The 16,429-nt window shown below is 38.3% G+C and overlaps 1 protein-coding gene across 1 annotated transcript in view; it reads right to left on the bottom strand.

Annotated features, from left to right (window-relative positions):
* The window catches only part of CCNY (cyclin Y), a 47,114-nt gene extending 31,195 nt beyond the window's left edge, over positions 1 to 15,919 (bottom strand). Inside the window, exons 1-2 of the mRNA XM_008940511.1 lie at positions 15,851 to 15,919; positions 10,075 to 10,109 (exon numbers count right to left, since the gene is read on the bottom strand). Coding sequence (XP_008938759.1) covers positions 10,075 to 10,109; positions 15,851 to 15,917 — 102 coding nt within the window. The 5' untranslated portion in view covers positions 15,918 to 15,919. The remainder of the gene's footprint in view (positions 1 to 10,074; positions 10,110 to 15,850) is intronic.
* Positions 15,920 to 16,429: the final 510 nt, after the last annotated feature.

Genomic DNA, 16,429 nt, shown 5'->3' with positions numbered 1-16,429 from the left:
AATTACTCAAATACATACACACATTTGGAAAGCAAAGATGAACACGACCTATCTTTACGTCCTCATTTGAAAAGAGTAAGTGGAAGAGTGAAAAAGAAGTTGTGCTAACAATGAAGATTGATTTAAAAACAGATCTAAAACTGTGCTTGGAGAAAAAGGAATTAAAAAAAAAAAAGCAAACTATCAATCAAACTTAAATCTACTAAAACCTCTAAAAATTAAAGGAAAAAATTAAGAAAAAAATAATTCATGAAGAATAGACTTATGAGACAGGAATAAAATTGATCAAAGGATGTAAGAGAAAATGGATAGACAAAAAAGAAACATATCTCTTCATAGGAAATGTTTTCAACAGATTTCAATCCTATTTCTGTGCTACTGTAGGAAAACACTGGAAAGATCAACCACAAAATGACATTTGACAACACTACTTATTTCTGAAGACTTTTTGTTGAAAGGCCTTCTCCTTCAGCTGCTTAGAGCAGCCAGCACTCCACTGGTCTAAAGGGAATAGTTTCATTATATCAGCTAATAGCTATCACACTCATTAATGATCTTTGATTTTATCCTTGCTTATTCTACCTACACTAGTGAATAGCTTGACCAACAACCTGAGACAGGAAAGTTAAGACCAGTCAAATTACATGTTTAACTTCAACAAAATAAGTTTAAAATTCAGTTGGCACATCGACACGGAAATTTCAGTTTGCCTTATAATGAATGTTGTTTTGTGTTTCAGTGGAAAGACCCATGTCAACACCATTGGTGTAATCCACAGGCATGCACCAGCTCAGAGCAACTGAGTATCTAGGCTGCATCCTGTGACTCCTACTTCAATACATATTACCCTGCCTAATTTTCAAAATAGGTATTATTGTAAGTGCCTGCACTCCATCATCTCACTAATGTCTCCTTTTCCATAGGCAGCAGAATTCTTAGCAGCATTTTTTAAACAGAGAACAGGTTGACTCCTGGTAAAACCTACATGCATCTGAGTCACCTTTCTATTTATCCCATTTATGCCTAAAAGAGCATTCAAAGTCTTGTGTTAATTGAAAAAAAAAAAAAAAAAAAAAAAAGTCATTTACTGAAGCTGTTACAGTATGTTCAAATTATTTTAAAGTTTACTAACAAATTCTGTCAAGGTCCCTCACTTAATCAATAAAATCATAGGCAGAATTGCTTTTCTTGAAAGTGGAAAATGTTTACCAAGAAAATTAAAACTATCCCCTCTCAAATATTCTCCAGGAGTTTGGGAAGGCACTTTGTAATAATTTGGAAGCTCACAATCCATCAGCATTCCAAGCTATTATATGTTAAGCAAGGCACCAAGCAGAAAATTTAGAAGCACTGGAAGCATATAGAATTGCCATAGAATACATTATCTAGCATTGATGTGTACAAAGAGAATTACTAGGGGACTGGTGATTTATTCTGCCACAGTTCAGTTCAAATTTTGGGATTATTCTGTTAAACACATTCCACGGGCACAATAAAGGCAAAGCAACTTAAAATCAGCTGAAAATGAGACGGTTTAGTGGCTGGAGAAATGGGAGAGGTGTAGACATTTCAGCATCACTTCAAAAAAAAAAAAGGTACATGGGAAGTTTTAATTCTACATTCTAAGTGCCAACATGTTTTAAAGGCTTAGATAAAATTTAAGATAAAAGGACTGGATTAGTTCAAGGCAAGCATGAGTAAGAAACAAAACAATTCTGTAGCAACATCACTATCAGATCTAAATTTCCTTATGTAAACAGCACTCTAACATATGATACATGCCAATAATCAGAGCCACGCACCTTATTTCTGAAACTACCACAACACAGAATTCTCCACATTTTTCAGCCCACATCACACTTCCTCAGGCTTAGAACTTTTCACACTTCAGAAAAATATGTGGTGTCTCATGCCTCAGTTTCTGTTCCTAACTTGGCAGGAGGGCCTACCTTTCACAGGCTAAAGAATGGTGCCAAGTGCAAGCCCTACTTTCCTGGGTATATACACACACTTGTGCCATGTGAATAACTAACCTATTGGTAGATCAACATCCCCAGCTTTGGCCCTGACATTCAGCTGCAGTCACATGGTATGCCAGGTGACAGATTTTCTGCCTTTTCCAAAATACTGGAAAAGATCCTCAGTTTCACAGACTAGCTTCACTAATCTGGAAGACATCTACAGCCCCATAGTCTAGTCAAATAGGCTTCTCTGAACCTCAGTAAAATGCTGCACAGGAACTTGCTCCTTGCAAAGGACAAAAGACGTAGCTGAGCGTCACCTCTGTATTCAGCACTGCTGTACAGAAACCCCCCCCTCTTTGCCCATTTCAATGGGATGAGTCTACACCTGAAACTGTAGAGGAGCTTAACGCCTTCACGTTTCAAATCCATTACAGCTGACCACAAAAATCTTCCATTTAGGCAAGACAGAGAAACTCTAACCAAGGAAAATTAAAAGGGTTGAGAAAGACTATATAGCCTTTGATGAAACTAACCAAACCCTCCAACATTCATGGGATCCTTCTCAGGTTCTGTCCCATTGCTAAGGCTGACAGAGGATAAAGAAAGGACTGGTATAGCTCCTTTTGAGCAGTAACTATTGCTCATAACTGAGCAATAACTTTGCTAACAGAATCAAGGTATTTTTTTACTCAATTTGCAGGTGGCTTTAACTTGTAGAGGACTCCTCTGTAAAAAAAAAAAAAAAAAAAGGAAAATATCAAATAGGATTTATATTTACCATGTATACAACATCCTTCCACTCTGCTCAGATGGCATTTTATATCTACTTTTTACCACTGTACTTCAAGAAAGACGAATTCACTTCAGAGTCCGTGAGGAGGACAGAGCAGCAAGATTAATCAGAGGTTTGAAAAACCTGATTTAGAAGGAAGAACTGCAAGAGTGGAGGTTTTCTCCTAGAACAGAGCAACAATAATGGCCTTAAGTCACGTTGAAGTGAGCTCAAAAGAAGACATCATTGTTCTCCATGATCATTGTGGGTGTGCTAAGAAAGAGCAGGCTTATACTGAACTAGGGAAAAATTAAGATAGGATATGGAAGTGTGAGAGGAGGTGATGGCAAAGAATACCTGCCCAAACCAACACCTTTTTCTAATAGCAGAGATAGTTTGAATGATTTGAGCAGTGATAGAATCTCCATCACGAAAAGCTACAAAGAAGAGGTAAAATGAACATATGCCAGGAATAGCTTAGATGCAGGTTTCTGCTCTTAGGCAAAAAAAACAGACTGAACAATTTCTTGAGATGAATCCTGGATCAATTTACTATTATTTTTAAATTTCTTTTGGTGGAGGTGATTTGTAGCTCTTTGCTCCAGAAACAGTTGTTATTTTTCTCATTTCAACCAAAGGCACTCATTAAGAAATGCTGACACAATAAGTTACAATGAATACATAATTGCTGTTTTGTGGAATATGTTTCTTTACAGGAAAAGATATATAACAGAAAAAACTGCTTTAGAACTTGCTAAGGTTTTCCATGCATTACAGCATGATCTAAGAGATCAAGATTCAATGTACTTCCATCAATGCCAGATGTCTCCAGCTCTTCAGGAAAAGCAGGTTTTCCCTCCTGCACAGATAGGACACTGCTTTTTCACCAAGCTTCATCTTGAAACTTTCCAACTTTCCAAACCACATTTGCTTTAAGATATCTGAACAAGGATTTACTTGAAGTTTACAGAAAATATATCAGAAACAGAATGGCTTAGTTTGTCATTCAAAATCATATGAACTCTGCAGAACTGCTTCTATGTACCTGCTGAAAGGAATCACAACAATGCCTAACTAATTCACAATGGGAATATACTAAAGGATAAATTTCTTTCAGCCTTCCTTTCAGCATCACTTAGAAATTAAACCTAAATTTGTGGGGAAAGAGCAAGTGTTACTATTTCTTTTGTTGAAATAGTAATTTCAGGGTGATTTGGGACAGAAACATCTAACAGACAGGTGTATACTGACCAAAACACACAGAGTTGACCAGAAAGGGTACTAGCCAGCTCTGTCCTGGAAGCTCTTTAGCAACACTAGTATGGCACTCTGCCCTGATGCTCAGCAGGATTTGTTAATTTGGGCGCAACATTTCCCTAATGAAGCTGTACAGCTTTTGTACCCAAGCTGGCCTTCAGCCAGTCAGCCTCCAGTTTGGCAGAGGAGCTTCTGCCTTTTTCAGTAGTTTTTTGCACTTGTCCATCAAAAGATAATTAGCAGCTTCTGTGCTAAATAATGATGGCACTGCTTCTTCTTCCATCAAACCAGGTGTAAGTTATTGCATGTTTTTAAAATGTACTATTAAATAGTATTTCCCCCCATGGAAAAATTGAGGCCTGCTGCACCCATCTGTGGAGACATGCCCATTAGCTTCCAGGCAGTAGAGGCTGGCCAAAATGCTAACAGGCAAAACTGGCACGTAAAAGTACACATGAAGCCAAATTACAACAGCAAGCAAAAATACCAGGACTGCTTCTGACTTGGAAAAAGGAGGTTCTTATCTTGGGGATCTTCTATTGCTTCAGGACATGATCTAGTTCTGACAACATTTTTCACAGTAGAAACATGGTTTCACAGGTCAACAAAGTGCTTCCAAAAATCAAGCAAGCCATACAACACAATTCTCTGCATGGCTCTGCAAAGCTCTTCAATTTATTTTCATCTTGCATAATTTGATACTAGGGCATAACTGTCTACATTTAGTGACAAGATATGGATATATTCACCTCCACAAAAGGTACAGAAAACTGCCCCATTATATGTTTACCTTTCTCTGTCAGTATCTACAGTAAAAAAAGATCCAGTCCACCCACTCTTAAGAAATACCCATTACATCTCATCAGTCTTCAACATGATTCAATCTTGTCTCCAGTTCATTAGCTCCACCAGTGTTTGATAATGGCCAAAACAGTAAATTCTTCTGCAGCACACACACAGGCCCTACTTACCCACTGATAAAGCACCCTGCTTTACAAACCTGAAAGATTAAATATTTCTTTGAACACTGAAAGCAGCTCAAAGGCTTATATTTACACAGTGTATAATTGCTAGTGTTGTGCAACTTGACCAGAGGGACTTTGCCATGCTCCCAGCACAGCAAGTATTGTAGAGTAGCCTTGTACAATAACTCTCCTGCGTGCTATCATTCTACCTTAAAAGTTACCTTTTGTTCCTCCCCTACAGAAGTATGTCACTTCACATAACTTATTGACTTGAGGTTAATGGGAAAAGTAAAATTCTTCACTCTAGATGACAGGAAGGAAGGGACTTAAAGATATTAAGGAAAAAAAAAATCCCAAACAGTAAGCTTAGGTAAATCATTAAAAAAACCGACCCTGTTTATTCTAACTTTCTGGAAGCCTGAAAAAGCATTTTAAAGTGCATCTGTTATGAATGGCATCAGTATAGGGAACCTGATAGATGGGCCAGATGGCCTGTGAAGGCCCCCTTCTAGATCTGTTTTTTTGTCATCTTGCAATGGAAAGGAGCAAAGATTACATTAAGCAATCCCTAGGAGAGCTTCAAGAGCACCTGAGAAGCCTCTAATCTGTCTTCCAGTTTACCTTGTTCTCCTTTCCGAGTAAGGAATGTTAATTAAAATATCCTGAGGAATTTGGACAGCAATTACAAACCTTTATGATAGCAAGCCTCAGGCAGTCCACTTAAAAACATTTCACACTTTATGTTATGCTTTGCATTTCACACAGATTAAACTACTTTTCAGACTGTGTTCTCATTTCAGCATGTATCTTCTTTTCCCTTATAATCACTAGCTGAAAGTGTTTGATTACCAGTCACACACCTAGGAGTTCTACAACAAGGAAGCAGAACAGGCTTTTTATCCAATCTGACAAGAAAATTTGGAAGCTACACAGTAGCAAATACCATACAAGATTTCAAGCATGCAAAAAAGCTCACAGAAATTGCTTATGCCAAACTACGTACAGCAAAGGAACCCTCTCGTTCTCTGCAGGCCCTCATCAGCAGGACTGTCGTTGGGAATCTCTACAAGGTCACCCACAGGAACCAGTGTTCTGTCATGAGTGATGCCCAGGAACTTTTCCCCAGGAAGCTGAAAAAATTTTGTTCTATACACAGATGTTAGTTTTTCTACTTGGAATGACAAAAACCTTATTAGTCTGCTGGGATTTGAATATCCAGTTGCCAGATAGCAGACAGTGGAAATCGTCAAGATTCCTAAACAAGATGATGCAGAAAGAAAGCTGTTGCTACAAGGCTGATGAAAGGTTTCCAGAACAATAAATAAACAAATAATTGCAAAAGAGAGCTATTATTTCCGTTTACCTTCCTTCCCTTTTCTTGCCCTTTATCTTCCTTCAAAAAATATTTCAATGTGCAAAAAATATCCCTTGTTTTACTGGATATTACTGCTCATAAGCACAGATTCTCTTTTTCATCTCAAAAAGAGAAGAAAGTGCTTTGGCAAACAGCTTTTTCATCTTGTCTGAAGGGCAAAATTTCTAGAAAAACCTTTGTGAAAAAAGCAGCTTTTCACTCCCCTGCAAAAAAAAAATAATCATGCAGTACAAACAGCTAGCTATGGCAAACAAAAAAATTCACTCTCTCTCCACCCTTAACCCCCCCCCCCCAACACAAAACATGTCTTCCTGTTTTCTTTCCTTGCACAGGCAGAGATACTGATGCAATCTCTCCTCTCTGAAGAAGGTAAGTCTCTATCTCAGTCTGCATCTTTATTCCCTTCAGCAGCTTGACTAAGCAGATTAGAAGACAAGCTCACACTGAAGAGGCATTAAAGGTATAACAAAACCCAACAACTGCCAGTTCAACGGGAAAGGGAAGCAGAGTCTGCCGCGACTGCTTAGAAATGGAAATAGGCTGGAAGAAAGCAAACATGCCAGGTGCACTGCACGGGGTAACCTGCGGCATCTACAGGGACGCAAAGAATCCAGCACCACCTCCAACCTGTTGAACGTCTCCTTGGATTCTCTAAGAAGACTGAGAGATGACAGCTTCTCCACAGCACCCTGTCACCCCTGCTTAAACTCCTTCTTCCCCCGAAAAAAGAGCAGCTGCTGGCTTCTTCCGTCACACCTACTGAGAAGGTGAATCTGAAATGTGGCAACTGTCAGCCTTTGACAATGTGCAGTCAAGCAAAGCAGGAACCCACTATTTGTATTTGGAGATCAAACTGGCTGAAGCTATTCAGCCAATTAAAATATTCTACAAACAAAAGGAAGCAAGAAAGGAAAAGAAAAATGGCATGACCATACTGAGAACTTGCACTTTTAAATGAGACAGAGTCAATATTAATTTTTTTCCATAGGTAACATTTTAAAACTGTATTTGTATAAACTACTATTCTCATCTTTTACTATACAGAACTAGACAAGCAGTTAAAAAAGAAAAAGCACAAGTTTTCCTGATAGTTATCTTGCTAGCCAGCCACCCTCATCATTCGGGAGATGTTCAACTCTGCTTGCAAAATAATCGATAAGATACTGCACAAAAGGATAAAAATATTTTGTTTCTCATCTTAGTTATTACAAAAGAAGAATAAGTATAAAAGACTTACAAAAGAAAAAAGAAAGATGACATTATGGATAAACAATGAAAGAGTGCTGCATTATGGTGAGGAATTCTTCTAAAAGGAAGACAAAATAATGCTCCAAAATTTATGTCCTCTGGCTTGTCTCCTTCAGAGGAGATAAGGGGAACCAGCACTTCACATCAATGAGGCAACAGATGAGCAGCAATAGCTCCTGTTAGAAATGCACTTAGCACACACTGAAAAGTGGTGGAAAACAACTGATCAATCAATAGGATATATCATAAACTTGCTTATCATATAAATACTACCCATCATTTGTCACATACACTTCATAAGTCTGTTTCCTCTGTTTCCTCAAATTTCTTAAACAAGGCAGTCTAGGAAAATTATGATGGTTCCCTGCAGTCTACAAATCTAAACACAGTTGCCAGTTCAAGGCCACAGCAACCCCTTCAAACATGATCACCAGTTTGTGCATCAGCTCTAGCAGACTGAATGTTTAGGGGGTACTCAACAATACTTATAGGTGTGCTGAAGTAGAAACTTAAATATCACAGGCTACATTGAAAATATAGCTTATCTATGAGTACTGGCTAAAAAAAACTTAACTGACTTGTAAGAACACACACAGAGAAAGCCATGGCAAGAACCTCAGCTTCATAAAGTTTATTTTTAACTTTACAGTTCAGGAGAAGTACTTTATAAGTACAAAGAAGTCAGACATAAGGTAGTAGTAAACCAGACTGCTGAGTGAAGTTTACATTGCTGCAACCTTAGCCAATGCTTTGAATGATACTTGAAAAAGAAAAGAAATTACAAAGAGGTAGAGTGTTTGGGGTATCAGCTTCATTAGCTGCTACATTAAGCTCCCAGCAACACAATTCCTCAGTGGTATGATCACCCTTCCCTCTTCTGCAACAACTCCAGCAATGCCTAAAAGCTATTTTGTACCAGGGTTTGCAGTAGTGTGCTTCCAGCAGCACTAGTAACAGTCATCTTTGCTTAGTCCACCAGAGGAATCCACTTGCAGTCTGCCTAACACAGAACACAACTTTCACATGACATGAAACAATTCAGGACACACAAGAGTTTCATCCATGACAAGGTGGACGGTCACAGAAACTCAATACCTTGCTCTGCAGTGCCTAAATAGTATTTTTTTTTTTTTTGCATTTAATCCTCCAAATTCAAGACTAAAAAGGGTGCTGGAGGTTAATGAGCACCCATTATTAAGTCTACAGGAACCCAGTGTATTACCTTGACAAGTAATTTTGCAGAAATACAATTGCACTGAAAACCACCCTCACGTGCACTGTGAACAATGGAAATGTTTTACAGTAGAATAGAAGGTGAGAAGAACTAAGAATATCTGCTAACCTGGTGGGGCCGACTTTAAGGCTTTTATAAGCCTCACAGTGTCTCATGACTGCTCACAAACTTAACCTGGGAAACTGAAAAGCTCAGCTTGCTTTTGAAGCCAGGCAGCAGTATTGGAAACACTGCACAAACCAGTACTGCCAACAAATGAAGCAGTCCTGCTTTCTCACTCAGCTGCTCATACCTGCCTCTATGCCTCCCTCTCTTTCTGCAGGTGCAAGCCCAGAAGTGAATCACATTTAGGAGCAGATCAGTTTTAGCTTTTAGCTGTACTGAACCTACCTGCACTCATGTCCCCGTTCAGTTTACCTGGAGCTGTACAAATGTCTGCCCCAGCAGAAGGGGAAGCGGAGGCTGTAAGCTGTATCTGTTTCTTCCAGCAGCTGTACTGGCTTAAAAATTATTCATGGAACGATGCCCTATACTTCCAGATAGAGTGAAGTTTCAGAACTTCTCCCCACCTCACCCTAAAAGCAAATACCATTCAGGAGACAATTAGTTCTTTCCCTTCTCAATTTTACTGAGGCATAACTAGAGATTCTTCAGCATAGTGCTTGACGTACTGGGAACTGCACTGGTTCCAAGGGCTTTATACTAGGAGAAAGAGCCTGGTCTTGCACTGAAAGTAGGCTACAGGGGATTTGCTCTCAGCTTCACTGAGAAGTTGATTCAAGCAGCAGAGAACTGAACTGAAAAATGCCCAGAGTACACAAGCATATCAAAACCCCATCTTCACAATCGGCATGTAGCACATGTCAGTCCATGTTTGCATTGCACCAGCACTGGTCAGGCACTTAAGAACTTCTGTGTAAACGTCAAATGCTGCAGCTCTCTGCCAAAGAAAGCTTGCATACAAATGCAGCTTAAAATTTTGAGAGCTTTTGTAATAATTTCTAAAATCATAAGAATGTGTGCAGCTCTATGTCCCAGGTACCAGTTACCTACGTGCACTCGTGAGCATCATACTGTCTTCAACAGATCCATCCCACTAACTCAGTAGTCGAGACCTATACTTCTGGATCCTGATGCAGAACAGACACTTGAAGCATCAGCACCCTTTCATCAATATGGAAATCATGTGTGATAAATCTTATTTACTGTATAATATAGACAACAAGGAGAAAGCTGCATAGCGAGGCATTTTCACTTACGTGGTTTATATAGAGACTCTTGCGTTTTTCTCTCACTGCAAAAACACAAAATATGATAGAAATATTACATGACTATTTTTCCTGATTAAGCTTCTTATATACCATTTGTTAAAAAAAAAAAAAAAAGGCAAAAACAGGAGGCTATCTAAGTGCAACATTATAACTGCTTTTGCACTAATCAAGTATATTTATATATCAAACAAAGAAGGAACATATATCTGTATGCATAAAGGCATTTTTGCTCAATAGTGCAGTGATGGATAAAAATTCTCATCCGTTTGGGTACTTCACCAGGCATTGGTGCGCAGGGGAAAGTTAATATGCAGTAAGCTACAGTCCGCGTTAGCAATGGATTAGCCATCCTTCACCAGTTCTCTGTGGGGGTGCTCCTAAGCCACTAGTGCCTTCGTGCAAGGCATCTTGCTGCAAAGTGGCCTACTCTTCCTTGCAGGTATGAAAGCACCTAAAGAGCTGCACTCCGGAGTTGGCAAATTCTCATCATAGCTTACTGTGCACTAACTCCCATAGAGGAGCCTTAAAGCATAAGCATTACACTCCTGCCTTCTGTAATGATCAGGAGCAAGCCTGAAACTATTACTCATGTCAGATACAACAATGAAAATGTATTACTTTGGTGACTATGAAACAGTCACCACAAGCAAGGGTTGCAAGTCAAAGCCACAATTAGCCAAAATATTCAGAATGTAAACAGCAACAACAAGGGAGATAGATGTATAGAGTCTTAACTGTCAGGCAAATGCTTATGACAGCTGACTAAATATACTCTATTTAATTTTTTCTTTTAAAGCACTTTCCCAATTAACTCACCCCATAGAGAGCCTGTGGAGCTCTGTTCCAGTGAAAATACCACAGCATTTAGAATACAAGTCTGAAGGCAACTAACACATAAATCAAATTGCAGGATTAAAATAATAATGGTTTCATGCTGTAGGTGATTTAAATGCACTTTGGTGCACCATGATTTGAAAGCTATGCAACCCAATGCACTTAGCAACACAAGAGTGTTATAATGGTGGGATAGCCTGTCCATTCCCTGTTGGATGAGAAGCCATCATTTGTGATCTGTTATAAGCAAGCAATCTCACGTAAACAAGGCTGTATGTGTGAATACTGTGAAATAATTGTTTAATGCAGACAGAAAATGAAAATAAGAAAAAACTTTTTAAATCCTTACATAATTTTCCTCCCAGGGAGCAGAAAGGAGAATCACACATGACAGATGTTAGCCATGTCACTTAGTACATGCTCAGATCCACAATTACGGACATTGTATAAGAAACAGAATTAAACAGGAAAAGCAGGAAAATTCTGATCACCTAGTAAATACTTAAACTGCTTGAAATCCTGCTAACACACTGCACTATGCTTAAGTTCCACACACTGCATTTATCACCAGCAAGGGATATAAGTAATCTAAAGGGGAACAACAAAATGATGGTAGATACTGTCTTCTATGAATAGTCAAAATATTTGTCTAGTATTGCGTAATGCAATGTACAGGCAGTAAACAATTTTGATAAACTGCATGTAAGCCTAATAAAATACATAACTGAAAATTAATACCTGTTAACGGCGAAATTTTGAACACAGTCATTAGTTATTTAGCAGTGTTTTAATCACAATTATACCGCATATGAAGTTCTTATGGACAAAATCCTATAAAAACAGTCTGCACATACACTCCAAATTCCATTTTAATCACCTTCTTTTCCCTACCTTAGTTTTTATCTTCTGGATTGTCCCTTGTACCCATTACTCAATTCCCCACAGAAGTACAATCATCTATTTACCAAAGCAAGAATATTACTCACAGCTCATTTGCTATTGCACATCTCCAAAAGAACAAATTAATGTATTTCTACACACCCCTTGCTCCTCCCAGCTCAAGCATTGCTTGTGCTGCACATTCTTCTGAGCACCACGTTGACCTCCTTTCCCCTATTTTCCCCATGTAACAGAAATTCAGTTAGCCTGGATTCTTCAGTGAGAGACCACAAGAAGGCAGCTGTGCTTTTGTACTTCTTGCTCACCCTGCGTAACATAAAGCCCAACTCTTTCCAGAACATATGCTGATGGGAGTTGGGCATAGCAGAGACCCACTTTATCACAACCATTCTCCTTCGTGATCACAAACTTCCCTTTAAACAAGGGTAAGATGATAATTGCATAGGGCAAAAGGTCACTTCTGCCAAGCCAAAAGGACTGTAAAGAGGCAATTCCATCACTTGGCTTCAATTAGTTTAAGGATACTTTGCACTGCTCACACAGCACAGCCTGGTCTTCAGCAGACCAGACCATAGTTATAATTAACCATCATTTTGTAGTATAAACTCCTAACTGAAACTCCAGGCTTTTGGCTTTCAAACATGAAGCCTTGATGAAATGAAGCTGAACAGATTTAGAGTCATTTTAAACAATTAAACTTCTACTTTTCTCCTAACATTTTAAAACTTGAAAGTTGGAAAGAAACTCTTCAAGTGGAGACTGAGATGCTGCCAAATTCTTATTTTTCCTTGTTTTAAGGTCAATGACCTGTTTGTATTTCTGCAGGCACTTTAAACTGTTACTGTTAAACAGTAGGAAAATATCCCAGAATAAAAGGGTTTGAGGAAATACACACATATATGTACGTGTGTGTACATGTATGCATATATGTATTTTTCATTGAGCTGTAATAGAAACTTTCTTTGTGCAATTTCTATAGACTGTCTTAATGTTACCTATATCAGGATCAACAACAAAATCCTTAATGATTACATCAATAAAAATGCCATGCATTTTGGGAGGTTGTAAGTATTGTTTGTTTTGTTTTATCCAAGACAGGAGATTGGCCCCAGGTAACACTGAAGACTAAGTACAGCTTAGTTCACTTCCATCCACTAGATAAATACAATTTCAAAATCCTCTTAGTCTGAAGCCCCCTTTTGCACTCATATTGCAAAATTTAGTCAGCACATTATATGTGTAAAGCCTAATATAAGTCAGGAGAGGTGGACAACTGTAACCCTCTTAAAGGAAAGACAATCATCAGTGCCCTGAAGTAGCATTGGTTGCTCTCTTTGTTATAATTAAAGGAAGTTACACTGTTGGAGGGCTAAGGTTTGGAAACCCTGGCTTAACCACAACCACACACTAAAGAGTGCATGGCTTTTAGTCACCTAGACCATCCTGCTTACAGGACAAACTCAGCAAATAAGGGAGAAGTTTCATAAAGCACTCATAGAAATTAAAGCCATAAAAGGTGGTATTCTTTAGTAGCTCTCTAAACAGGGAGAACTACTCACATAAGATTCAGCACCTAGAAAATTCCTACAAAGAGTTGGACACATTTAGAAAAGCTACTTCAGGTAGTCTTCAACTTTTGTACAAATTCACTGAACTTTCAAGTACTTAAGGGTACATTCAGACTAATGCCTAAGAGGAACAGGACAGATTTAAACGCTTAGTGTGGCATTCAAGCTTCACAGAACAATGGGAAATTCTGACCACATATTATAGAGATGCCATGTCCTGTCTCACTGTATTTGGGGTAGTCAGCTTGTTCTTTACTCACATGCTGATCACAAGCAGCTTAAGCACAGTTCCTGTGCCAGGACAGTCCTACAAGACTACCAGTGAGGCTGAAAGAGCACAGGGCTACGAGAGAGGCAAACGTGGAACTGCCTGAAGGCAACGTCACCGAATCACTCTGGCACATAGTGATGGACTTGGCCATTTCCCACAGTACAAACACGCGATGCACACTCCAGAGTTGCAGCCAGATCCTGGATGAAACCTTGAGTCCTGATGCCCCTCAGCTTTCCAATATGTGTATTTTAAATCTCCACAGGTCTTATCTATAGAAATATTTTCTGTTACAGTCAACAGGAAGGTTTGTCAGCCCAACACTATACAAGTAATGGAGAGATGTAGTTACGTGCCTAAGTTAGGTTTTTTCAACTTTGCCAAGTCAGCTCTTCCCTTCTACATTGTCTTAAGAAGACTTGGAGATCCCCTAGACTACACAGCAGGCTGTCAGAATACAAGCCTACACACCCTAAAACCCCCTTATATTTTCCCCTTAACCAGCATTTTATTGCATTTTGGTGTTAGGCAACATCCCTGAATAGTGCGATAACTTCTACATCTCATTTGGTTCCACAATGGGCCTGAAGTACAGCCAAGCAAAATGCACACTACTGTGAGTTCTCTCACCAGAACGGGATGGTTCTTGGCAATACATCAGTCGATAAACATCTGCAGAATCTTCTTTCTTTTGTACAAGCAAAGTAAGTCTTTGGATTTTCTCCACAATGATCAAGGATAGCTGAACAAATATTACACTCCTGTTGATAATGCATTGTTCTCACTCAAAAGGATGTTAACCATATCACTTAAACTAGAACAAAGTCTCATTGATCAACTCTAGCATAGGTCTAAACCGGCATTTAAAAAATGCTTGCAGATAATCTCATACTGTAATAAATTAATCACTATTATTACAAGCATCAGGTCTGGTCAAAACTTTAGTTGTTGGATTTGGAAATTTTTTTTCCGCCATTTCTTTCAACAAGCTGTTACAAGAAAGAGAGCACCCATATAAGATATACAGTATCAAACCACTATAAAAACACTTCAAAATAGACAACATCTTCATAATACAGTATACTATGAAAATACCATATTAAAGGCTACCAAACCAGATTAGAACGGTATATCACATCCAAAATCACAGAGTAAGGCATTGACAGAACCAGGGCTGAATGCACAAGGACAATCTGAAGGGCAAAAGAGGTATTCCCATAATCAACTCTTCAATTAAGGCCTAAATGTATATCCTCTTTGTTCTAGTCATGCTCAAAAATTAGCAAAAAATATACAGTAAGTAAAAACTGTATTATTTTTAAGTTATGTGTTTGGCACTGCAATTTACTATGTAAATCAAAAATAGCATTTATAGGCAGCAGAAGGAAGGACAAAGAATTCATACTGAAGAGTCAGAACTACTATGTAGAAACTGCTTTGAAAGTCTTGGTAGAAAATAATGTGTTTTGCATCGATTATTCATCTACTTCCAAAACAACATGTCATACATGTCCAACAGGGAATGCAAAAGCCAGAATAAATAGCTTCTATTCTACTAACTCGCATCAAGAGGCCTGCTTAGCAGACATAATTCCAGAGGGATCATTTTGTTTATGAATACAAAAAAAACCCACTCCAGACAAATGTATGATTATATCAAATCCATAATGAAAGAAGAAGAGAGAATGTTTGGGTGGGATGGAAGTTGTTCTGTTATTAAAGTCTAGTACTGAGATACTTTACAGTATCAGCTGCATTGGAGAAAACTCTGGACTGTCTTCTTTGCTAATGCAACACTGGCATTTACATCTCCCAGAAGCTTGGCCTAATGTTCAGAGTTTAAAAAAAAAAAAAAAAAAAAAAAAATTAAGCAGAAAATCTTTGATTTAGGGAAAAATATTTTTAAAATATAATTATATGAAGCTCTTATCCATATTTGTAGACTTAATACAATGACTACTTGGAACTTGGATTTTCAGGACATGACAAGATTCAAACCTGTACCTTCTACTACTGGTCTGAAAAAATAATTAAAGGCGTGACTTCTTTCAACTCTAACATGATGCCTGTAAAAGCCTCTTTTTTTTTTTTTGTGAGGAGAATTATATATTAAAAGACTATCACATGCCTTCTAACAAAGAGTTTAGAGATACCTACAATAGCAAATACTGTAATAAATTCAGTAACCTACCATCTGTTTGTGATTTACTGAGAAATATCGTACTGGCCCGTGGATGATCTGATGGGTTGAATTCCATGTTCAAATCTGGAAGGAAAGAAAGAAAGAATAGCACAAAACCATTTATGTTTATCCAACAGTGTACACACATTTCACATTCTTTTTAATAAGACCAACCATACATGTTTTAAGCAGCCATTGTAAAACAAAATTCATCTTGAGGTCCACTTTTTTATCCTTCTTCACACAAGGGCTTCTTTTTTGGCACTCAGATCATTTGCATCAACACAGCTTTGGGATTACACTTTGGTTCTAAGGACTGCTTTTGCATTAAAACAGGTAAAGCAGCTTGAAAAGTTTGTACACAAGAAATCAGGAATTATCCATTTAGCATCAGTTTCCTCCCACTGTGCCCCAAAGCCATTGCTAAGCACAGGAACACAGCTTGTTCTATGTAATTATAGAAGAATTAAGTATGATAAAATAAATAAGCAGCCCTCTGTAGATAGATGGGCTTCCAGGATTAGATGTGATCAAAGTAACTAGTTATTGAAGCTGAATGTAAACAAGTCTAGGCCAAAGCGTTTTAAA

The sequence above is a fragment of the Merops nubicus genome, unplaced genomic scaffold (assembly GCF_000691845.1).
Source record: "Merops nubicus isolate BGI_N331 unplaced genomic scaffold, ASM69184v1 scaffold7930, whole genome shotgun sequence".
Lineage (NCBI taxonomy): Eukaryota > Metazoa > Chordata > Aves > Coraciiformes > Meropidae > Merops > Merops nubicus.
This window is presented reverse-complemented; position numbering and strand designations above follow the sequence as displayed.